A 27,067-nucleotide genomic window follows, 5' to 3' on the forward strand; every position below is an offset into this window, starting at 1 on the left:
CCCTCCCAGCCACGCGAAAAGGGCTGCCTGAGCGCTACCGGCTTCATGGCTTGCCGGGCAGCCCCCAGACCCTGCACCCCCGGCCGGTGCTTCCCCTGCGCCCCCGGAGCCCGGGAGGGGAAGTGCCCAGCCGGGGGCGCAGGGTCCAGAGGCATGGGGGCTGCCTGAAGCCGGTAGCGCTCGGCTCTTACAGAACCCAGGAGTCAGGGAGCACAGCAGCCCCCGGCGCCCGCTCTAAGGTAAGACAGGGAGTATTTTTCCCAGACATGTTCGGCTTTTTGGAAATTCCCCCCGGACGGGGGTTTGATTACCAAAAAGCCGGACATGTCCGGGAAAAAATGGACGTATGGTAACCCTACATGTGATATGCTTTCTCCTAAAAATGCAGACATTGGGCGATCATGACCTACATGTTTCAGTTCCACACCCATGAGGGCAGGCAAGCGGTTATGCCTGCTGAAACTGGAAAAAGATCCACTGAACACAACTGCAGTATCATGTTTTTCCAAGATTTCCCTGTTGCACTAGAAACAGCACACAGCCTTTAACTAAGCAAGGCAGCTCCTTGAGGCACACACCACCACTTTAAAAATAGCCATTAGAAAAAAGCATAAACCTTCACCAGCCAGACAAAGCCCCAAAGCACGCTCAAGAACTGCTTACAGAGATATGCTCTTCAATCAGATCAGAAATAAGCTCTTCAATAGGTTATGCAGCATTTAGAATGATTATATGTCCATGCTGATATGAGGACAGGTGTATTCTTCTGCTCACCTGTAAACAGGCATAAATACGAATGGACCCAAACAGTTTGGGTCTAAATCAATGGATACTGAGCTCCTTTTTTAAAGAGATACATAACAAACCAAAAATCACATTTCTCATTCAAATATTTTAACCATTGTCCTTTCCCAAGAGCCCTACATGGAGCAGGGAGGAAATCCATTGTGTGCTTCCCAGAGGAAAAAAACAGTGGAGTCACTGGGAGGATTACAACAGTGGGCTTTTGCTATTTGTAGTTTCAGAGCATCCAGTCCTTGCTCCCTAAGTCTTAAAGGTGGCCTGTAAATGGAATGAACATTTCATTGCCTTTAACATATGCTGAGTTCCCACACTAGCCAGATTAAGAACATATTAACAAGTGAAAATTCACTTTTCCTTTTACATCATATCCATCCCTCCCTGAGAGCTATTTGTTATGATCCCCCAGCATGCACCATGCTGGTGACATCACCGCTTTCACAACACCCCACTGTGGTTTGCAGGGAGTTTGCATACTTTTGTAAACACTCTCAGTACATTACACACACACACAATTGATTATTGTTCGGAACTCAGCATCTCTTCTTTATTCACAAGTGACAACATAAACCTATGTCTGAGCTTCCTCCTGAGCTGGCTGCTCTTAAGGATTCTCTATTCTTGTCTTTCCAAATAGCTTTTCTTTCCCTTTTCTACCCTTCAGATGGAGGCAATGAGATCCACCTGGTCTTGCTGCCAAACCACAGTGGGGGGAATTACTGTCTAGAATGCAGTTGCAAGTGTGAATTCACATAACACATCTGAACTGACTCAGGGAGGTAAAAGCCTCATTGACATACACCATTCAGCTGAAAGGTAATAAAAGCCAGTCCTTCAGGAAATGAAAGTTTTAGACTTCAGAAAAAACTTATTTTAAGGGCATTGGGTGAATGCAAATACTGTAAAAATTATTAGCTTGAGAAAAATGTTATATCCCAAGGCTATACCATTTTAAAAGTGATATGACAGTAGTTTCACAAAAAAACTATATCCCTCCAGCAGGACAGCAACAGCCAAGATGAATACATTACCAGGAATGCTTCTGTAAATGCTAACCCTGCCAAATCTCCTTCCAAGGGATTACACATTAATTAATTTTTAATTCAATAGAATTAGTTTCCTTAGTCTTCTGTGAATGCAAATCCACTGTTCCATCAGGCTTGGAACTGCTGGGTTTTCCATCTTTTCCATGTCTCTATGTCTCTTTTCTCCCCTACCAGTGCAATCTGCCTAACACCCTCTACAGGCACAGGGTTAAATTGAATGACATTTCTCCCCCAGGCCATATTGCCAAAGCTAAGAAGAAGGGGGGGATGGGAGGGGGACCCCTAGAAAAAAATCAAACCAGTTAGATGGTGAACTGTTTTCTGCATGGGAAAAATGGGGTTGGGGAAGCAAGAAATAAAAGCAGGTTTGTAAGAACCAGAAGATAAGGATCTATTACCCTTTCCATCCCGCCATACAGAAATTGTTGAATAATACCCAGGGTGAAACAGAGCAGGAATTCCCATTCAGAGAAGATAGAATTACAGGCAAGGAAACCAATTCTATTGTTCTCTAACCAACATGGGAACTCCTCCATTACTTCACAGAGCTGGAACTGCGGGGAAGCAACAAGCAGAAAAAAAACAACTTCTAACAATGAGGAAGGAAAAGTGAATGTGTCCAGAGTAGAAACATTGTAATATCAAACCTAATAGTACCGAGTAAAATTTTTAAGAGAGGGTCTTCACTGAAGAGCACTGGGGGATACTGAAGAACTCCATGTCCAAAGGTGGCATCAGATGAAGAAATCATGTCAGTTTTGTAGCATTTTGTGAATGAAAGTAAGTATCTGCCCAGCAAATTCCATTATAGATGGCTCTGTTTTTCTGTTCACAAAATAACCATAACCTTGGTGAAGTCAGCAACTATACTTTCAAAATTATCTTAATTAGAATATGATTTTATTCCACCTACAGATACAGAATTTTGAGACTCTGCACCTCTTTTTAGGTTACATAAATAAAATCTTGGATCTCCTCCATAGTATTATCAATGTTGTTCCAAGTACTGGATGGCTCAGTCAGTGAGGCAAGCTATCATGTTGCACAATTGCACTTTCACAAGTATATCGTCTTGTCATTAGTAGATCTAGATACTCTCTTTTCTCAAGATGACCATCAGATGACCTTTAACTTCAGAACACCCAAGGAACAGGTGACAGACTGAAGGGCATTTCCTGAATCAGATAATGGTCATTCCTGATTGCAAAGCATAGACAGTTGGGATGCACTGGGGAGAGGGCTATATTTCTTGGATCAGTAGAACTACAAACTCCATCATGAAATCAGTTTTGCATATGAAAACAGACAAATCCAGAGTCAGACAAGATCATCCAGATCTATTTAAATCACCATGAAATACATTGAACCCTCTCTCTTTTGATGGGACTGGTACCATGGATCTATGGCGTAAGTTCTCAACATGGAGGTTGCTACTACACCCCTATACTTTATGACTAGGTTGGAGAGGAGTCCGAATGCTGTAACATTAGGTTGCTGAATGTAAAAAGTGGAGAACTGCTCCAGAGAAAACGTTGTTCACTATACAGCTCAGAAAGCCTTGTCTTTTTCGCATTCAGTCTTAAAAGGAGACAAAAGTTTCAAGATGGAGTGGTTCTTGAAAAACTACGAGAAACCTTGTTTAAGAATTTTGATACTTGCTGGAAGTAGTAACAGATCACATTGAGAAGAAAGTTCTGAACCCAACCCAGGCACTAAAAGTAAGGTGGGTCTGGACTAACAGGGCTTCACTGTCTTGAGAGAATCCCCCTCAGCAATGACCTCTCTAGTTGATGTTGTGGAAGGATTTCCTCACCCCAGTGGACTGAAAGGGTTTAAGAGAGCTGTGGCTCTGGTACAGTTAGAAGTTGTAGTTGTGGCAAAATTACCTGAAACTCCCTTGAGTGTCTTTTGACAATGGATGGGTAAGCATAATTTTATTTGGGTCTGGGGAGTCCTTAAGAATATTTTGTTTTGTTATTTTAAAAAAGGGGCCCACTGAAGAGTTTTACCCTGTTCAAGATGTCTGAACCAAGCTGCCTCTGGAAATAGAGTTTATATCTAAAGCCCAGAGCCATGGTGTTGCAGAGAAGAGATTTGGTGATATTACACAAGTCACAGGAAAATTAATATAATCTTAATATAACACATCTTCCCTTTAGTCTCCCTGGATTTCTGAGAGCATCGGAGAAATCATTAAAAACAATAAAAGAATCTACATGCATGCTAGTAAGCTTACCAGAGATCAAGAGATCACCCCATTTATAACATGGGCTCTGACAGGAGCAATCCTTCAATGCCTCACAAAGGGAGTCTCTTCTATGGTCACAAGTTCATAACAGTCTCCGTTCAGAACTAGTAACCAGTTTTATGGGCCCCCGTAAGCCAAGTCCTTCTAATCCTTCTCTCATGATTGGGGTCCTCTGTGGATCAGGGGTCCTGTCTGTTTGATGGATAAGGAAGAAGGCCCTGATCCAGTTTAATGAATGAGGCTATTCATCCAAAAAACCCTTCTTTGTCTGTTGGTCCCTGGAGAATCCATTTTGAACTAGTATATGTGCACCTCTCCAGGGGAATAGGTTCAGAGGGCTGATAACGGAGGAATTACATTAACATCTCCCTCCTACTAGAGAAGCTACATACAACTCCATAACACATACACAACTGCATTTTAATACAATGGACCTATATCCAATGAAGTTTAATTTAATGCAATAAAGTTTATCTTAATTCCGCAAGGCTTGTCCAGGATATTAACAGTTAATATCTACCTAATTTTGGTTTCTACACCTTGTGAGTGCATCTCAAAGAATCTCTGTAATCAAAATATTTTAAAAGTCAACCACAGGCTTGACATTTTATCCATTTATTCCTGAATAATAAACTCACCTGAATTCTCTTTTCTTTACAATCTGTTGTTTCATTAAGAAAAAAGTCACAAAAGGTTATGAAATTATCATTTATTGAACTTCAAAAAAATGCTGCACCACTGAGCTTTATTATGCCTAGTGCTTGATACTAAAATCAATCCAACCTCATCTGCATTTTGCCTGGAGAGCAAAAACAACCCTAGTACTTATTTCAAAATTCTGGAGGGCTTTGGTGGAATTGTAACCATGCTTTTTTAATGGAACTATAACAAAAATGTTAATAAATATGACTTAGTTCCCTGTTTAGGAACCAATCTGCTATGTATATGCTTAACTTTATGCAACGGCTAGGTCTACACTTGGAGCTAGGGGTATGATTCCAGTTTGTGAAGACACTCTCACTAGCTCTCTTTGAGTTGTGGTAGGCACAGCACAGTGGCAACCAGCAGCACAGGATAGCTGCACCAAGTACATACTAATTTGGTCCAGGCAGATTTGTAACTGAGGTAGCTAGCCTGTGCCACCACTTTGCATTGTGTTACACAGCCACACTACTATGTATAGTGTGCTAACTCGATCACAGCTAGAACGGGTATGTCTATGCAAGCTGGGAATTGCATCCCTATCTGCAACTGTAGATGTGGCCACTGTGAGTAGGTCCCCTGAACTCAATGGAACTTGTACATGCATTACCCTTTGCTGAACCTGGGCCTTATTTATTTAGGAATAGGAAAATGCTTGATAAACAAAGGCTATTTTCTATTTGGTTTACTATTGTATTATGATTTTAGTTTAGTCTGAATAGATACTTATGGTGATACATAATCGGGGCCGGCTCCAGGCACCAGCTTGTAGGAGGTGGCATTCCGCCCAATCCTAGGGCGGTATGGCCGCTTTGTGTGTGTTTGTGTGTGTGTGTGTGGTGTTCCACTCCACCTGCCCTGTAGGGGGTGGCGGTGCGGAGGATGGGAGCACCCTGCTGCAAGCCCGGCAGGGCAGCCCACGTTCTTCCCTCCCCGCCGACCAGAGTGCTGCAGAGCCTCCCGGCAGAGGGCACAGCGGGAGGGGCCACGTGGTAGCACCCCCCGCTCCCTCCCCTTCCCCCCGCCAGCCGGGGCACATCTGCAGCGCAGGGAGTCCACCTGCACTCTGGTGCCGCAGGTGTTTTTTTTTTTTTTTTGCTTGGCTGTTCTGGCTGCTCTGGGTTTGTTTTATTTTTGCACTTGGGGCAGCCAAAAAGCCAGAGTACATAATACCACATTGTATGTTTCTAGTTTCTTGTACAGCTAATTAGAATATCGGCCCTGTACATAATACCACATAGTATGTTTCTAGTTTCTTGTACAGCTAATTAGAATATCAGGTTCCCTCACAGCTGTTCTTCCTTCTGTGGTCCCTTGCTGTCCCCCTTTATATCATACTTATCTTTACTATGGCTCCATCCCTAACTATCTCCATCATCTCTTCCGCTGAGACTGGTTTCCTTGCTTTCCTTCCTTGCCACCCCATCTTCAGCTTGCTTCTTCTCGTCGTTCTTCAGTGTAGCCCTCCACTCTCTCTCTCCTCAACTAGCCTGTCTCTTCCTCTGCCTTGTCATCATGGGTCATGCTCCTCGTCTAGTGGTCTGCCCTCTAGGTCCACTTGTTTGTCTAGGTCAGCAAATCTTGAGCTATATGTGCAGTCTCCTCTCTCCTTTGCTCCATCATGTCTTTAAATCCCCATCTGAACTCCACCATTATCTCCAGATGCATCTCTAGGCCTCAGATCTTCTCTTCCATGAGCTCTCTCAGGTGACATTTCATACATAAGTAGCTTCTGTCAGAGTTATATACATCCTGCAGCTTCTGCATCCAGTCATCTTCTTTGTTTCCTCTCTTCCTCAGGTCACCTCTAGTGCTACCTCAGTAGCCATCATTGTCTTCGCTTCCTAGTCCCTAGTCTTAAAAATGAAAGGACAAAAATCCCCCAAACTCCCTACTACAAAATCCCACACAAACACCTCTGCTTGCTGTCCTTTGGTCACTGGCTTATAAGCCTTTTGTCTAGATCAGTCCTGCCCCTCATTAAGGCTTGGCAGTTATTTGTCCATCAATTGATCAAAGACAGAAAATCTCCAGTGCACGCTCATCTGGGAGGCCTCCAGCTCAGTCACAATACACAGCCCCCAAACAGACTATGCAAAATACAAACAGCAAACAATCCACCAAAAAGCAGACCAAAACAAATTCACTTTCCCGCAAGGAAAAAGGACTAACTCCTTCCTGGCTAAGTAAAATTCCTTCCTGACCCCTGTTGGTGGCTGGCTGAAACCCTGATGCATGAGCTTTAGAACATAAGACAAACTAGGAGTGAGCCCCAGTGCTTCTGAGCCTTAACCCTCCCTCTCCACCATCACAAGTAACCCCATCAGACAATCACAATCATAAATTTGTCCAGCTCTCTCTTCAAACTAATTAAGTTGTTTGCTCCCCACAACTTCTTTTGGGAGGTTGTTCCAGAAACTCACTCCTTTGATTAGAAACCTTCTTTTTGTTTCCAGCCTGAATTTGTTCATTGCCAGTTTATACCCACTTATTCTTGTGCCAACATTGTCCTTTTGCTTAAATTGCTCTTCACCCTCCCTGGTATTCCCCACCCCCCAAAATGTATTTATACAGACTAATGGTATCCCCTCTCAGTCTTCTTTTGTAAGACTAAATAAGCCAACCTCTTCTAGTCTCCTCTCATAAGATAGGACCTCCATTTTTCTGATCATCCTGGTAGCTCTTCTCCACACCTGTTCCAGTTTAAATTCATTTTTCTTGAACAGGGTGACCAGAATTGGTTTCCAAACATTACCAGCTTCAAAACACACCATGACAGGGAGTCAACACTTAGCTCTGGAAAATGTAAAAACTTAAATTAAGGTAATTTGGAGGCAATATAACTAGTTCATTTTGACTTAGGTTGAAAAGATCCAAACTGCAATGTGCGACATGCTGATCAGTCAGGGATTGGAGGTCATCACTGTATCTATGACACACATTAAATGTAATTCAGAAGAAATATGCATATGCACTTTTTGGCTATGTCTAAATGCAAAATTTTCATCTGTAAAGGAATATACACTTCAGGAAAACTATTTATAGCATGTGGTATGAATGTATTGTCAGTGTAAGTGTATTGTCAAAGTAGCTATTACATACATTTCCTAGCTGTAGGTATTGAGCATTTGTATTTTCTGAAAATATTAAATATATATTCCCACTATCATTCTAGAAGTCTACTGGCTAATCTGCAGAATTCACTGACAGATCTGAGACTCTTTTGATCAGTTTCCCTATCAGTGTGGAAACAGATCTGAAAATACAATGCATTTCTCAGAATGTATTATTAGATACAGAAGAGTCAGATAGCATTTACTGTTGCAAAACAACAAACAGAATTCTTGGAACTTCCGGCCCAGATAGGAACCCATAAAATATACATTTCTCTTCCATGTAAGAATATCACAAAGCATATCTACAAAGAGGCAAACCACTCTACAACATTTTCAATCACAGACTAGCCTGCTGTGCTCAAAGTAGAGTTACAAAAAGTGAAGATGGAACTTGATGAGACAGCAGCAGGGCTGGAAAGACTAGAAACACACAGTTTCCGTGGGGACTTCATGAATGGTATTGCACACAATTGAGCTAAAACTCAGAAGCTATATGTGACTGTGACCTTGACAGATTCAAAAAATGTGACATTTTTAATAGTGTGTGTTGTAACCAGTGGCTACCTTTGTACAAAATAAAACTTCCTGGAACCACAGGTTCAAATCCCAACAGGGTGTACACGGGGTTTATTTTTCTAGAATAATTAACTACATTTCTAGTAATATATTGTGTCTTTCAAATGAGAGCTTACTAAAAACAGAGATGTTGAGTAGCCATTAAAAAAAACCCTGCACTTTTCATAAGATCGTTAAAAAAAAAAAAAAAAGCAAACCCAATTTCTCAATATACTTGCTCAAGCTTTCTCCCCCATATCCCAGACCCCTACTGTTATGCAGCATGCTGTGTGATATTTTTGTCACCAAGTATGCAATCTTCTACTTAAAAGGTGGCTTCACTGCAGTAGTGCTATGGGACTATACAACTTTCAAAGCAGTGTAGGATCCTTTGCTATATAAATGTAAAAGATTACTACTACTGTGTAAATAGAAGAAAATCATGCTAAAAAGTAGATGCTTTACCCTTTTGCTTTTCTTAAATTGATTTGAAGTTTGGAATTTCTAGTTTATTAATAAAATGGCAGAACTAAAAGATTTTGTACCGTATATATATCTCAAAGATTTCCCATACCTTATACCTAAAAAAGCATACATCTATTTTCAGAAGAGCTATGGTTAAGCCTAAAACCATTTCCAAGTGTTTTACTTGCTAATTTTATGGATTATTAACTCAGGGCAGGGATCATATCTTCAATCTTCCTACATATATGCCTATGGCCTATAGACAAATGATAACTAAATAATAATAAGTGACATTCACAAGCTTTTTATGCATGAATGTTAAACAAAATGGTCTCACCTCTATTTCATCCCATTTTAGATCAACAACTTTTTGTCCTGCTTTTGGCTGCCAAGTAGGTAATGTCACAGTTGCTCTTGAATGGGGTAAAACAATGTCAGGTTCCAAGGTTGCTGATACTGGCCTGATTTGTCTTGGTGGCAGTGACTCTGCCCATCCAGAGACTGGAAGGCTGTGAAATGAGCGTTCACAGTTTGTACCTTCATAGCCTTCATTACAAACACAGAGGTAGCCATCACCGTTACTGCTGCAGTTACCATGGAGACAAGGGTTGCTGGCACAAGGATCTGAAACAAACTGAGGGGAAAAAAACATCTGGGTCAATTACTTCATACACAAGATTTACTTCTGCATTTTAGAAATGCCATAAACATTTTTATAAAACAGGATTTATTTTTCCAATATTTAGCTTTCATGATATATATTTATGGGTCAAAATTCATCCCTGATATAAATTCAATGATTTCAGAGGATTAAAAAAAAAACAGGGATTAATATGGTCCATTATTCCGAGGTCAATGAACACAGGTTCATTGATGACAAGATTACAAAGAAGTAGTAAATAAAACAGTAGTGTCAGCTGTGTTCAAATTATGTAGTTTGCAACTGTAACAGAGTTGCTCCTGGGCTCGCAACAATCCACTGCTGGGTCTCTGGTTGGGTGGAAAAGACAAAAGGATTTTATATTCAGGTGGGGCACCACCTGCAGCAGGCTTATTCAGCAACAGTAGGCACATCATGGTAGCAAATTGAAACAATAGCCCCACATCAGGCCTACCTTGCCTCAGGGAGGTTCAGGTAGGCAACAGTCTCTAGTCACCTCCGACCAGAGCTAGGCTCCTCTCATGGAGAGCAGGTGGTCATCCGTCCCTCCCAGCTAGCATCCAGTTGAGCTGGAATCTCGCCTTTTAACCCTTCCCTCTAAGCCCAATATCTATTGTTGGTGTAACAGGACAGGGCCAACTAAGTCCACAGCAGTTCATTGACTCTTTTCCTGGCTAGTGTGGGGTTCATATACCTCATCATAGTAATCCTCATAGGAAAGTCTGATGTTAACCTCTCCTGGGGATGTTTTCTAAAGGTTTCTGCCACTTGGTGTAATCTGGTACATTCCAAAGGCTAAACCAAAGAAACCAACAGTATCTTTATGAAACAAGAATAAAAGGCAATTTCTAGCATGAATAGTTTAGCAGCAAGCAAAGAAGGGGCTCCACTCCATTAGAGAGACAGGATGACCATCAATATTTATTAAAGAAAATATTTAATTTTTAAATTTGTATGGACCTGTTTCCGAAAAAAATAAAGGCGTCTTCTTTACTATCGAAGTCTGCCATGCAGGTTACAAAATCTAGTTTCATTGAATCAGGAGCTAAGAAAGTATTACATGGAGGGAGGAAAGGGTGTTAGAAGAGATTAAATAAAGAAATCTAGGTCTTCTGATCTCCTTTATCTTGTTAAATATAGAAGAAATTCAAGAAAACAGGAAAATTCCACTACATATATCATAAAACTTTTTTTACAACTATTATTTTTTATTTGCAAAATTACTTCCCTACCATAAATACATCATGTTCTCTTTTTGTTTGAAAACTTATTAAAATCAGAACATCCAGCATTAGATCACCTAGCTGATAAACCAAATCCCGCAAAATTAGCAGTGTACTTACACCTGTACCAATATGTCTGGGCAAATGTATCTCAATATCACTGTTTCTTGCAGTTTTGTGGCAATACACAAAATGACAGTTCTAGGGTAGTTCTAATGCTATCTAATAATTTTTGCTAGTGCTTTACCTATGGGTAAAATAAAGTCTTGAATGTATTCCTCTTATCAGTATTTGTTTTTCTTGAATCCATCAGTCTGCACATCTGTTTCTCTGAAGTCAATTTTATTAATCATTTCTTCAATATCACCATATGTAGCAAAATGCCATGCCAAATCTCTTGGGAAACCAACAACATTTATGGTACAGGATGACAAACAGTTTCAATCAAAGAATAGAATCAACCAGTATACTGGCAATAATTTTTGATTAAGATACAAATTACTGGGAAGATTTTCTTTTTTAAGTAGAAGCTGGCCAGAACTCAAAATCTCTATAATAGGTCAAACGAGAAACATAGCTTTTAAAACTCCCAAACCTGGAGATCTGAAATCTGGATCTGAATCTGTTCCTTCCCCAATTTCAAGGTGTTCAGAATCCACTGAGATAGATTCATGCTGTGAACTTGGATCCAGATCTAGATTTGGGGGTTCTCCCCATCTCTGGTTTTAAGGAAATATAATACTTGTAAAGAAGGTCAGATGGACAATCATAGAAAAAGAAAATAATAATAACATTGAGCATTTTTCCATCTGTAGATTTCAAAGCCCTTACAACAAGTGGGACCTATCGTAGTCTCCAACTTAAATATGAGGAAACTGAAGCACAGGAGGTGAAGTGACTTGCCCAAGGTCACACAATAGGTCACTGATTGAGGTAGGAATTGAAGCCAGACCTCCTCCAGATTCCAGTTCTAGCAGCCCAGTCCCCAGATTCCATTGCCTCTTCTGTTAGGTATTGCACCATCAGTAGCAGTAAAAGCTTCCTCATAGCACCCCACTGAAGTATTTCAACCCTTAGCTGAAGGTAAGTTGAATTTGTATGGCACAACTCTGTGATGCTGGCAGATCAGGTGCCAGCTCATGCCAAGGTCCCAGGCATCACTGCCGGAAACCAGTCTTGTTTACCTGTGAGTTAGCATTATCAACATAAATATTAGATGTTAAGTTGATAAGAATGTGTTTATTGTTTAGACTTCATAAAATACTTGATGCTGCATGTATTAATCTCACTTATAACCTCTATAGCCCATGGTTTAAAGTTATATTGAGTGTTTCCATTGTAAACCTCTGTAATTCTGTGACTCACCAAACAGGAAATGAAGCATTAATAAAGGTACAGGACTTGTCCTGCATACAAGATGGCCCACTGAAGACAAATGGGGTATTTTGCAGCATCAAAGGAGAGAGACCCTGTTGATTGCATTCCTAACTCCCTCCAGGAAGGAGAGACCTACGCTTGAATTAATCCCATCAGTTTGGAAGCTGGAGTGAAGGGGATAAAAATCCCTGAAAAGGAGAAACAATCTCTTTCATGTTGTCTGGACTCTGAGGGGCAAAGATTCCTAAACTTAAACAAAGAGATTCCCATGCTGCTTGGCATGGGTTAGCCCTGAAAGACATTTTGAACTGACAGATTATTACAACTGTCACCTTTTATATCACAGATTGAAATTCCTTTGTGTAGATATGCTTGCCTTAACCTGTAAATAATTCTTATGTCTGTTTCCTAGTTAATAAAACTATAGTTAGTTTATTACAGGATTGGCTACAAGCGTTGTCTTTGGTGTGAGATCTAAAGTACAAATTGATCTGGGATAAGTGACTCGTCTCTTGGAATTGGAAGCAACCTGAATATAGGGTGATCTTTGGTGTAAGTGACTATTTGTCACGTAGTCCTAGGTAAAATAGACTGGAGTGTCCAAGGGCTCCATTGTAAGACTACTGTAGTACTTTGGGAGTTCACATTTGTTACTGGATTGGTGAAATCTAGTAACAGTACATACAACCAATTTGGGACGTCTGCCCTGCTTTATGACAGTTTCCCCTGAAGTTAGCACTCTTGGTCATGAGCCGCTCCAGACAAACTCCCTCAATGCTGAAGGCCTCCTTAGTCCCAAGGAAGACCCGACCTTAGTGGGAGACTCTGCCATTGTTGATCTACTTGTGGATCTTTGTCAGGCTTATCCTTTCTGGAAGCATCATTTCTACTCTCATCCACAAGGGAAAGAAACAACGTAGCAATGAAAGGATCCCAAGTCTCTAATCCCATCTTGGCTCCAGAAATAAAAGGAGCAGCAGTGTACAGACTCTGGGGACGTATGCATAGATGAGAGAGAGTTCCCCACAACGTAGTTCCAAAGGTGTCCCTGTCTCTTCCCCTGCTCTGATCCCAGTGTCACAGACAGGAACAGAACTTATAAGACCCACTATTGAAGGAGTGGAGATTTGCATCAAAGCATCTCTTTGAAATAAGCAACAATGCAAAATGCCTCTGGTGTTGTGTCAGACCAAAGACTGATAAATTCAATCACAAACACATTACTGTTAAAATTAAACAAAATACTTCTTTATGCTTTTTCCCTGATTCCACTTGTCATCAAAGTTGTGAGTTGGCTTGGTGTTGGCTAGACAATATATTGGTACTCTGGTCTCCTGACTCTCTCATGGGAACGTCCCTGTCCTTTACCAGTGTCAATCAGACCTCCCGATGAAATAAAATGGTTTCATTCTACATCCCAATCCAGAACCCTTCCACTCAGAACCTGGATTATGGGATGCTGACAAATTCTGCCCTAGCCTCTTCTGCAGAATTGCGGAAAATCTTATCAATTTCGAAGCCATCTACACTGAAATATTATTCTCAGATTTGGGAGAGGTTTCCCTAAGGGCAGTAGAAAGCAATCTGCCTCTGCATTCTGTTTCTATATAATCTATTTTGGATTATTTGCAGTACATAAAGTCTTTCATCTCTCTGCCTACAGCCAACGTGCATCTGTGTGCCATCTCAGCATACCATCCAGTTGATAACTCCACTGTGTTCCGTCAGGGACTGCAGTAAAGGACTGGTGAATGTACCTTCACTGATCTGTGAGTTAGCCCCAATATGCGATCTCAACCTGACAAAGTCAATTAATGTGTCCTTTGAGCACTGAAACGTCAATCACGAGGGACAAATGTGACCCAAATGAACACTGTTTTCTAGAAAGTTCTTGAACTACAGTGAGACCAAGGTGATTAATTAGCTAATTTTTGTAAAACACTTTGAATGCGTAATGCGGTATACACATATTAAGCATTTTTATTATTGTATCCTGCATGAGGGCTGGAAAGTCCTGGCTGAAGCCTGGCACGTCAGCACAATCAGCAGGAAACGCACAAAAGAGTTGTTTCTGTAACTGCCATACGGGATTACATTTTAACATTTATGGCAAACTGAAGCAATGAAGCTCTGCATGCTTTAAACTAATGCAACTGGGGTTTTCAGATGTTAGAAAACATGGAAAGATTTCTATAAGGTTATGGTCAAACTAACTCTCCATGAGGTTTATACCCTGTGCTGCTATCATATTACTTGTTTTTCTACAGAAAATTCTGCCAGTTCACTTATTTACAATAATTCTAATACTGATGCATAATTGTTGCTTTTGAGAAAAAACTTGTTTTACTTTTCAGTGTATGGAAGGAAGCAACCAAACTATTGTTTCTTTTATTTATGTTCATTTGTACTTTTTGTTTCTTGCTACATGCGCCATGGATCCAAGATGCATCATATCCCAGCCTCCAGTTGTTTGACATCTACATTAAATTTCACTCCCCAGCATTCCTTTTACAATATACCAGGATGATTTTAGAGTAAAGGATTTCATACCTGTGTATTTTTTGTAGCACTGAGACTCCAATACCATTTATGTGAAAAGCAACAGCAGAGTGACAGTAACAAAAGTAAACTGTTTTCTAGGAATTGTGGGAAATAAATAAGAATCTCAGCCAACTCAAAACAGATCTGCTCATTTAGCTCACTACAACCACCACCAAACCATTAGGATTAATTCTAATCAAATTTCTCAGTTATTTTGAAGTATTTATTGTGTACAATATGCCTGTTTAAGGAGATACTCTGAAACAGAAGCCTCAATATATCTGTTAGTCTAAACTATCTCCTTCGTTTAATCTCATACTTCAGCTTGTATCTCTGATTCCACCTCTTGGATATCTTGTCATCTCAAACTGAACATGGCCAGAACCAAACTCCTTATCTCCTCTCCAAAATCTTTTCTATTTGTGGTGAGAGACCTCCATATTGAAGCAAAAACAGTATTAATAAATTATTATAATTTATTAATATGTTAGATCATTACAAAAGTGCCTGTGCCTTTACTGATTTTTAGGGAATATTTATCATTACTTTCATACATATAATGCCTGGAGAAAAAAATCTCAGAATTTTATATTTGTTTATTTAATTATATGAAATGTCCAAGCTAAGGAAATTATTAGGAATTCTCGTCTTTCAATGTGACAAACTCAAGTGTCAAGGAATACAACACCACGTTTATTACACCCAAATGTGTTTATACAAACCCTAAAATGCAGCTTTTTAAATTCCAATTTCACTATAATGCTATACTATTTGTTTTGATGCGCTGTTTTAAAAATAGTATCACTGTGTGACGGGTTCCCTTTGGGACTGTCACCTGATGTGCTGAAACCACCTCTTGAGCCCGTTTTCTCTGATGGCTTGGAACTCCAGAACCCTGCCTTGTTGAGCCAGACATGCTAGTCCACTGAACACAGACCCAGGTCTGGTCCATGCCCCCAAAGCTGCAGACTTTAACCAAAAACTGCTCAGCAAGTCACCTATCTCCAGCACCCAGACACCCAGCTCCTGATGAGATCTTTTGCATGAAGCATATTCCAGTTACATTATATTTACACTCATAAGCATATTTCCATAAAACATATGGAGTGCAACATCACACACTGTTTATTGAAATTTGTGTTTTGTATAAATATTTAATAAGAAGTTTTAGATGCAAGTTGTGAATGCTATGATAAGTCGTAACTAAGGAACATTGGGTCAAAAGACAAACAGAGTCTTATTACAGCCCAGGATACTTCTCTAGACTAAAACATCAGTTGGCAAAGATGATTTAATCTCAAACAACAGACCCTACAAAGGTAGGCCCTGACTTCAAAAGCAATCATGCATAGGGCTGTATTATCAGAACTGTAAACCAGGTGGTAAAACAGATTCTTTTAAAATCACTCTAAAATCTTTATTCTTGAAACTAAGAAAAACATATATAGTTGAGAAATATTTTGTAAGACACCTCTGTTTTTCTGAAATGTTGAGATGGTAAGTCTTTGTGAAATGGGCTTACCATCTCAAATATGATAGTTAAATGCAGATTTCATGTAATTTCCTAATGCCATTGTTATGGAAATGGTAAAATACTTGGTGTATAAAAATAGGATCTAATGACCTTGATAAGCTGATTACTAATACAAGAATACCTTTGACTAATACAAATAGAATATTTATATTAACTAGGGAATTATTTGGCAACTTTAAGAAACTTTTCACCAAACTCAGAAGAACAAGGAATAACCCCTTCAAAAAGTTAAGAAAGGACAACTTCTTGAACAACTATTCCAGTCTGAAGATTCTCTCTAATAATTATTTAATTTGAATATACTATTTTAAGAACTGAAAACAAGTGTTTATACTTTTTGAAATCAGAATTTCAAATCCTGTTGAATCCTGATGAAACGGAATAAATATCTTAGAAAATGGGCTAAATGAAGAAAGAGTTAGAACTCTAAGATTATCTGAGACTTACCTGCCACAAAAGACCTGAAGAAGAGCTCTGTATAAGCTTTGAAAGCTTGCCTCTTTCACCAACAGAAGTGGTCCACTAAAAAAAAAAAATACTACCTCGCCCACCTTGTCTCATAAAAGAACAAAGGCAATTAGAAGCGTGTTGCATACTAATTAAGCAGCATGTCTATTCAGGAGCTGAAAGTGTAATGAAAGTCAAACCACAAAGACATTGAGAAATGGAAAGATGACAGCATCAATTTCTAATCTAAACAAGACTGATTTCCTATGATTTCATGAAATTGGAGGAGGGGGTATAAAAATTTTGGAATGATTCTCCAACAGCACTCACTCTACAACTCTTCTCAATTTCACAATATTCAACACAACTCATCCTGTCTATCTCTACAAGCAAGCTGCAACAGAAGACAGCTAAGAAGAAAAAGAAGAGATCAGCAACACAGCGGCAGCAAAAAGCAATCACATGACATTATCAAGACCTCAGCATGGTGAGATGGAAGTAGCTAAAGTAGTGCCCAGGGATTCGATTTAAAAAGTCTTGTAATGATTTTACTGGAATACTAAAATGCTATTGAAACTTAAGACATTAACAGTATCTCCTGCTAACCCAATTGTTTAGGCCACGTATTCCTGGACAGGCGACGGGTTAAACATTGGTAAACAGAGAAATAGTGGGAATTGCTACTCACTGGCCAAAGGGAACTGCAGCACCATGGACAGCTCAGTGCTGGCAGGAACCAGGGGAGTAAGGGCCTGAACATAGAAAAGCCCTGAGTAAAGGTGAAGCTCTGGTGAAAGCTGGGGCTGTGGGAAAATAGGCCCAGGGAACTGAAAGCAGTTTCATTAACAGGACACAGCAGCACATAGCTGCTGCTCTTAGGGTCCCAGACTAGTGGGCAGGCCCAGGTCCCTCCTCCCATAAGCCACTGGGGAAATGGCCTACAATTGGACAACAATAAGCCCCCGGAACGGGATCTGAACTGCTTAGTGGCTTAGATGGAGAGCTGGTGCCAGAACAGACCAGAGAGGATGAAACCATTGCCTCCAGGGAGAAAATCCTGGGGGTTCGCCTCGATACTAGGTCCAGGACTGTTTAAAGACCGGAGACACACCTGACCAGAAAGGGCACTAGCAAGAGGTGGGTGGGTGCGACACTGTTACAAACTGATTTAAATATTTTCTTTGATTTCACAGGATTTAGTTCAGGCCTTTGCTCATTTATAAACTATTTGTTATCCTTGATAAAGCAAACAAGACTCACCTTCCCTTAAACACATTCTTTTATCCATCTATAAACAGTTGTAGTTATCAACGATATACTAAGATTGGATTCATAACAATTTTGGGAAATAATATCTTGATCTTAATTTACCAAGAAAAAAGTGGCCCAGAGGCATTTCACTCTATTAAAAGCTCTCGAGTTATAATCTTTTCAGTACATTTCTCTGTGAAGTAACCAGTGTTTAGCATTTGTGTTCTGTTTTGTGTTTTGTTTAATATTTTCTTTTCCTTTCTTTAAAAATAAAACAGCCATGGTTAATAATTGTAATTATTTTGCTTGATTTTAATTGTGGTCTCTCCTAAAGTATGTAAAAGAACCCCTGAGACTAAAATAGTGGGAGTCACATCTCTGAACAGGCAATAAGGGAAACAAATAGTAAGAGCATTTCTTGTTCTTTAGAGTAATATTTTTAGTAATTTTGGGGAAAAACTACTGGATGCTCAACAATTTCAGTTACCTATTTTACGCCATATAATTTCTTCTTCTTTTATCACTGTCAACTACACCACCATCTTCTCCATCCTTCAGGCCAACAGGCTGGAGTGTCTCTTCCTCTTTGTCTCCACACATCTGCACCATTTCTAAATCTTATTACTACTTCTTTCTCAACATATCCAAGATCCATCCATTTCTTTCTATCCATGTAGCCCTCTCTCTCATTCAGGCTTTCAGTATAGACAGTCTTAATTATGGCAAATCTTCCTCTCTGGTGTCCCAAACACATTGGCCCCTTCCACCCATATAAAATTATGTCTCTAAATTCATCCTTTCTATTCATTTGATCATAATGAAATGTAAGCTTCTTATCACCATCTTCAAACTCTACATAACTCTGACCTTTCTTATTGTCCCCCTTTGTCAAGCTCCAAGTTGTCCCCATACTCTTTGCCCTGCCATCGATCCTAACCTCATGATCTCCCTAATCTCATCCATAAGGCCCTTACCATGTTCACATTTAAGTTTCTTTTAAAGACCCAGCTCTGCTGAGCTGCTATAGTAAATCTTGTTGATTTACATATCAATTTGATCTATTTTTGTTCCTTTTCCCAGATCTCTGTCCTTACACTGTGAGCTCTTCAGAGCAGGTACTGTCCTTAATTGTTAGGAAAACACCAAGTGGACACTACTTCAAAACAAACTACTAAATCTCACTGAGGTACTACACAGCAGAGATGGGTATACTAGTCTACCACAAAACTGAATTTCCATTTCTCCTTTGGATCTAGCAGCAGATTGATCTTTGTTTCCCATAAATCCAAATTCCCACCATACTGATGCAGAATAGATGATCTAATGGGGAGTAAAGTTGTTTCATTTGACTCCCTACTTTCATAGCCTTCCCCACTTCCCAAATCCCTATATGACAATATGCAAGAACATAAGAGTTGGATTAGCTTCGTACCAGAACTCTTCCATCACTTGTACTCCATCCCCAAGGGATTTTAAACAGACATCACTGTTCTAGGAAGTAGGCAGCATTAAAACATGTAGAAAGAGAACAAACAAGAGCGTGTACAGAGCGGACTGTTGCACAATGAAGGCATGGAAGCAGCCCATAAATGGGACCACACAGAAAGAGAAGGGGGAACAGAAGAAGGGAAGAGACCACTGAGCCAAGACAGGAGAGGAGAGAGAAATGGACTGATAATAAAGGGACAGAAGGTGAAGACAGATGGTCATGGGTAAGGAGGAAGAAATAGATTTTACAGAAAGAAAACAATAGCTGAAACCCAGTAGGTGAATTTATTTTTTAACTGTTCAGATGAAAAAGTTATAAGATGATTTAAAAGCAGTTCCCAAACACACTCTTCAGTCCTATGTTTTGAAAGTACTACTCTCAAATTTTTTAGTTTCTATATGATTTAGCACCAGGCAGCATCATTGCTGCTGCTCTGGGCAATATTAACCGATTGCCACCAGAGTGGCTATTGAGTTGTAAGAGCACAGGAGGTGTTTGACTGGCAGGGAGCAGATGGCTTCTTAGAATGTAAGTCATTGCATTCTGCTTACAGCTGCTCGGGTGGTAACATGTTGGTATTACTCAGAGTAGACGTAACTCCCAGTGGGCTAGCAGCAACAGCGCTGCCCACACTATATAACGCTTAAAAAACTAAAATGTTACTCAGTAAGGCAAACTGAAAACAACATCTGATCAGTGCCTTAAGTGGTACAAGCACCTCCCTCTATGGCTTATTCCTTTTAAGTAAATTCTGTAGAGCCTATCATTTCTCATTTCCCATTGCTCCTCACTTCACCACATGCATTTTGCTTTGCCCTTTATCTCCTTCTCCCACTCTCCTCCTCCTGTTGGTTTCTCCTCCTCCCTCCAACCTACATTTAAAATGACATATCTCTTCCTGTATGCAGCATTGTTGTAGCTGTGTTGATCCCAGAATATTAGAGAGACAAGCTAGGTGAAGCAATATCTTTTATCGGACCAACTTCTATTGGTAAGACATGCTTTCAAGCTTACTTTGACCGCTTGTTCTTCCTGAAGAAGAGCTCTGTGTAAGCTCAAAAGCTTTCCTCTCTCACCAACAGAAATTGATCCAATAAAAAATATTACCTCACCCACCTTATCCCTCTTCCTGTTCATACAACTTCCTTGCTCTCCTTCAAATCCATCCCCCAAGCCCACTTCTTTCACACTGCCCTCTATCAGTCACTCCCATCCCTGCGCTACCTACTCTTGTCCTATCTCAGGGTCTTTATGGAAATACCAGATATCTATCAAGTGAATCATACAAAAAGACATTGTACCAGATCCTCAGCTGCTGTAAATTGTTACAGATCAACTAAAATTGAATGAACGATGCCAAATTTATGCCATCTGACAATCTGGCCCATTTTTTTAATTTGTTTTAACCTTTCTCCACCCCTTCGTTTGTGTGTTATCTTTATGCTCTATTTTTATCAAATTCAGGCCCTATTCTTGCAAATTCTTAAGCTTGTGCTTAAATGCTTTGCATGTTTGGCCACTACACTCTAAGTTCTTTCAAAAGGGACCATGACCTTTTAGTAAAGCACCAAGTAAAGTTATCACAAAGGCAATAATGTTTAAGAATAAGAACAACAATAAACACCTTATAAATACAATATACTGTCACCAGTTGTGGTTTAATTTAGTATATGGCCTAGTTGCTTGTCTCATTTATGTGTATACTCCGAACACGCACTACAAGATCACAAAATGCTCCAGATTATAATTTCCCTACATTAGCTTTCAAAACGTCTGCAATTTCTCAGCACCATGGGAGAGAGATAAGTGAACTGAATGCTAAAAATATCCAGTTTTGTTATATAAATCACAGACTAATAAACAGCAAGTGTTGGGGTCCTAAAAAGAAAATAGGAAATAACTGAAACAAAATCAAATCCAAAATATCTCAGTCATTTTGTTAATATTAATAGTATATAGTAGCTTAGTAACCAGTGCAGCAGCATAGACGTGACAATCAGAAAGGACATCAAATTATATAATCACATAATGACCATAAAGTCTAAATTTAGTGTGTGCACTTACATTCAGCATCTTAACAATGTCAGGTATAATGTGCTATACCGTTAAATGGTTATTAAGACATCTGCTTGCTCATCCAACAAAGAAACATATAAACTAGCTGAATTTGAGCAATTTTTTCCCTACTTGAACAGAAGAATAGAAAGGTAACAACACTGCTAGAGCTGGCAAATAATGGATTTTTTGGTTTGCTGGCAACTCTGAGAACTTTTTTTTTTTTTTTAAAGTTCTGTTTCAGGTCAAACTGAACACAAAACTTGTCAGCAAATCGAAAAGTTGAAGAAATTTTGGGTCAGGTGTCCTACATCCAAGACAAGCGCCATAACCACAAAGTTATGGAGTCATTCTCACTTTCTTTCCCCACATCAATGACTAATCTTTATCATTCTCAGTGGCAATTCATAGTCAGAAAGTTGGGATTGGGCAATAGGGGATGGATCACTCAGTGATTGTCCTGTTCTGTTCATTCCCTCTGAAGCATTTGACACTGGCCACTGTCAGAAGACAATATACTGGGCCAGATGGACCAATGGTCCGACCCATTATGGCCATTCCTATGTTCCTACTTAATATTCCATAAAGTAACTGAAGTTGGTTAGGTGTTCAGAATGTTAAAGTAGGTACTGGTGGAAATGGAGTGGGGCAGAGATCAGGTGAGGTAGTCAAAAGTGCATGACAAATTCACTTATCACAGGGCTCAATTTATATATGTGTCCACATATTATACTCCATTTTATATCTATACCTATATATCACATATGAGGCAGTAATACATCAGATGGCAGAGTCAGACCCTGATTCTCCATTACAATATGCACTATGGAGTTAAAATCAGTGCAAGCTCTGCATGCATAGCAGGCAATAGAGAACTACACTGCACATAAAAAATACACCACTTGGATCGTAGAAGAAACATTTTAACTTCAGAATGTGTCTCTGTTCTGCAGGATAACATTGCTCAATGAATTTTTAAAATCTGTATTTAATTTCTCTAGAACCATCAATAACTCTAGTGTGAATTATGATGAACAGATAGGCATTAGCTTTTTTACTTCATTCCCCCCCCCCCCCCCCCGCCGCCCTTCAAATTAAAATAAAAGCAGTAGTTCTCTGGGGTCACTTCCTAGATCATTACCAAGCAAAATGTTTCTTACATATGAAACTCCTGAGAGGAAAGGGTAGCAGGTTGGAGCAAAGCCTTCACTCAGTTCTGTTTTATAGTTTGTCAATTAATTTTTTAAGATTGTGCCCAGTGTCAGGAATCAATACAGTTTAAAGGAACCTCCTAATTGCTTCTCCTTTTAGGGTATTGAAGATTTAAAAAACAAAAACAAAAAATGTGGGGGAATGAGGGATGAACAAAGCTCTGTTAAGAAGTCTTTATGAACAACTTTGCATGTTCCATTTACTTGGTTTGCTGATTTGAGTCTCAAGGAAGCAATATGATCTTCCTCCCAGCAGAGGTTGAGACCATTCCCTCCATTCTTCCCTCCATATTTTTAAGTTATCATTCACATTTTAAAGACCATCTTTGATTAACCAATCAGTATTTAACACCATCCTGATTTAATTTAATCTTCTAGACACATTCAAAATGTTTAATTTGTTACTGACAAGCCTAAAACAGAGACAGTGAAATAATTTTAAATGGTAACGAAGGGCAAAAGATATTTTCCTTAGATCTGTTTATTGGTTTAGCATACTGTACAGAGAAAATAATCTGTAGTGTTTTGTCAAGCACAGCATTTCAGATTACCTTCCGTGATGAATCAGACTATTCTATTTAATCTCCGCCACTTTTTATTTCTTCATATACTATAGAGCAATAATGTTTTTACTACTGGGGGAATTCTGCACCAAAAAAATAAAAATTCTGCACACAATATTTTAAAATTCTGCAAAATTCTATATATTTTATTTGTCAAAATAACACACTATAACCATGCCAGTTTCAATTATTTTGGTAATTTATTTCAAAATAACTGTCAGCAAGTATGTCTGTAACAATCCAGACAACAAAAAAGATTCCCCTAAGTGCAGAGAGTTAAAGAAACCCCTATGACAACCCAGTTCCTGTTTCTCTGTTATGCTCCTGTTGAGTGCCTCAGTTTGGGAGTGTCACAGCTGGGCACAGCTTGGGGGAATACTCTGCCCCTCTGGCCTTTTAGTCGATTCTCATTTTTTGGCCCTGCCCCTGTAGGATTACCATATTTTAAGTTCCCAAATAGAGGACACTGCCAGGTGGAGGGGGGATACAGTGAGGGATGCTGGAGGGGTGTGTCTACTGAGAAGGGATATTTGGGAGGTGCTGGAGGGGCTGTGTGGGCCCCCCCAGCCCAGATGCCTGAATGCTTCTCCGTCCCCCCAGAGCCCAGCCACAGGCACCACTCCACAAAGGTTCATTAGTTCCACCAGGCAGAGATGACCTGTACCTGCTGATAGTGGGGAGCACATTTAAAGGTTCAACCGCCCCCAGAACAGCTTGAGTCATGTCATGTCACCCCCTGGAAACTCCCCCCCTTTACCCTCAGTCTCCCCTCCCAGAAAGCAGCAACCCCTCCCTGCAGCTCCCAGCTGTTGCTCCTGCCTCTCCCCGCAGGGCACAGCTTGGTGGCTCCAGCACCTGCCACACAGGGAGGGGGTCCTGTCACACCATGTGACCCAAGTGCGGTTGGCAAACCTGGGAACCACAGCCCACCCACGCCTTCCATGCAGGTGCATTGTGACCTTGGGAGCTGGGCTCTGCTGGGTCCAGCGACCTCTAGTGGCAGCACAAGTTCTGCAGAAAAAAATGAAATTATGCGCAAAACATTAATTCTGCACCAATTCTGCATTGCACAGTGATGCAGAATTTCCTCAGGAGTATGTTTCACACTTAGTGAATCTCACCTAATATTCCATAAACAAAAAAGCATCATTAAAAAAAGGTTCAAAGGTTGGCTAAGTATGACACCTCTTGTCTCCAGCACAAACTGTAACCAATAAGGACATATGTTACGGCCTTCTCTTAAACATTTCCTAAAGCCCAGACAGCAAGCTTTCACTCAAAGTGACAGATTCCGCCTCCTCACAAGTAACTTCCTTCCACTTCTAACTGATAAGTAAACACAAAACATTAATCTCCCTTGTAGTACAACATAAATCTTTAATTACAACCCAGTGCTTCCGACACAAACCCATGAAACACCACACACGTAATCTGTGCACGTATATAAACCCTCAATACTTGGGGATCTGGTTGCTAGTACAGTTAGAGCTATGTAATCTCACCATTCTAGTGGAAACAGAGCTATGCACAAAAATAGATTACGTTTTTCTTCCATCACACTATAGGTCAGTGCCTCGGGTAAAGAGTAAGATTCTTGATAAAAAAAAATTATTTACACTAGTGGTTTGAAATGTTCTAGTCTTCTCTCAGTTAATTAATTTTGTGATTCATCTCTTCCAACCAGCAAACTAGAACATCAAGAGTCCACAAAACAGGCAAAGTAGAAATCAAGGCACCTCTAGGTCTCTCAAAATATTTGTTCTTAGGTTCAGGATTAAAAGGCCCACATTGCATACAGTTTTTCTGCTGAGCAGACAAAGAGTTAACCTCATTTTGCAATTCCAAAAAGTCAGGCAAAGACAAAGTACCATTTTGGGGCTGCTTTTGATATTATTGTGATTTACTTACTCTCCCTCCAACTTAGTGGCAATAATTTTATCTATCCTAGGAGAGAGCTTCCTGAACAAGGGGATACAGTGGCACCAGAATAAACAGATAGCAGATTTGAGGACATTAGCTTTGACAAAACTTTGGAAAGCCAGAAAATAAAATAAAACCCACAACCCCAAAAATTAGAGCTAATTAGTGAGAGAGTTTAATTAATAGTAATGTGTTGGTTGTTGTCATTATTAAAATCTTTTGACGTTCACAACATGGCCTGAAACAGTGTTATGCAGTGAAAAGGGGGAAGGGCAGCAAGTTTGACACCTGCCACAGTCATTGATGAATTAGACAGACAACACACTGATTGCCTATACTAAAGATAACCAAGTTAGTCTATGTACCTGTGAAATTCCATTAATCCTCAGAGAGAGAGAAAAAATGGATGCAACTTCTGCTATTTAATTATCTGCTTCTGCATCTTATAGTGATCATCTGACTGTCAGTTTTCATAATCTACTCATTGTATATATTGGTACAGTCAGCAGTTGCAGTACCTAACTGACAAAGCAGAGCTAAAAATTGCAAGATTTATTTCAGCCAATTAATATTTCATATGCTTGCACCACTGTAATTTTCAATATATTCTTTACTATAAAGTTTTAAGACAGATGCACACCAAGGTGACCTTGATATTGCAATTATAGTTTTTCCAGAGCAGACAGGACATTAATACAGCTACAATACAAATACTGAGCCTTTTAAGAATCACATTCAGATATGCAGACTGGATTCTCTGAATACCAGTCAATTCATTTCTAAGATTTTATTTTAGTGTGCATCCAGTGATATGGAATGCTGCAGTTTATCCTACATTAGACAGACATTTAAACAAGTAAACTGTGATGAAACAAATCTGTTGTCTTTTTATGCATACTCCAGTTCATCACCTTTTTGGAATTTTCTATTTGTTCTTCATAAAGGCAGTCAACAGAACTTCCAGAGAGCTTTTAAAATAAAATTAAATTAAATTAAAAAAGGAGAAGTCTACAAGGTGGACTGTAAATGACCTACTGCAATGCTATGAAAAAGCTGCCCTCCAGCAGAGACAGGTTTAGCACAATCCTATTAGATGATCCAGGGCAAAGCTACCTCTTAGCTCACTTTGTAGAAATGCTGCCTACTACCATGAACAACAAAAAGCCAGTTTGTCTCTTGGCTGCAGTAACATACAGCACACACACAGCAAGTCCAGCCATCAGAATAGAGATTTTCCTAATTGCTTATGCACACTCTATCTCATGTCTGCCAACTTGTTAGCAGACAACAGCTGCCACCAAAATTTCAAAGATTATTATTCTTATTTAGCATTTTTTCCAGCAGCACTCACAACGTGCAAGGCACTTTTCAAATGTAAAAGGTGGCACAGTGAAAGAGAATTCAGTTTAAAAAGAGAGACAGACAAAGGATAGGGGAAAGGGCAAACATTGGGTACTATGTATTAAATAAATACAATTTGTGTTATTTTTGTAAAATACATAGATTAAATCCAAATATCTCAACCCAACCATAATGAGCCAGTTGGTTTCTTGAAGCTCCATAGAAGAAGTGGGTTTTAGGAGAGAGATGAATGATCAAGCAGAGGGCAGTGTCCTTACATACCATGTGGCGAAGGGAATTCCATAGGCTGTGTGGAAAAAGACACAGATGCTTGTGTGGAAGCAGATAAATGGGACATCAAGATTACATCACTGGTAGAGCAGAGAAGACCAGACATTTTAGTTTTTGCTACGGACAATGAATTAAAAAATTAATGATTCCTGAAAACTGTAAAAAAGAATATTACTGTATTACAAACTTGACTATTGCCTTAAATGTCAACTGTTTAAAAAACATATAAG

The 27,067-nt window shown here is 39.7% G+C and overlaps 1 protein-coding gene across 1 annotated transcript in view; it reads right to left on the reverse strand.

The window, feature by feature from the left end:
- DNER (delta/notch like EGF repeat containing) overlaps positions 1 to 27,067 on the reverse strand; it is a 280,060-nt gene that overhangs the window by 145,550 nt on the left and 107,443 nt on the right. Inside the window, exon 2 of the mRNA XM_034781973.1 lies at positions 9,271 to 9,567. Coding sequence (XP_034637864.1) covers positions 9,271 to 9,567 — 297 coding nt within the window. The remainder of the gene's footprint in view (positions 1 to 9,270; positions 9,568 to 27,067) is intronic.

This window comes from Trachemys scripta, chromosome 9 (assembly GCF_013100865.1).
Source record: "Trachemys scripta elegans isolate TJP31775 chromosome 9, CAS_Tse_1.0, whole genome shotgun sequence".
NCBI classification, from domain to species: Eukaryota; Metazoa; Chordata; order Testudines; family Emydidae; genus Trachemys; species Trachemys scripta.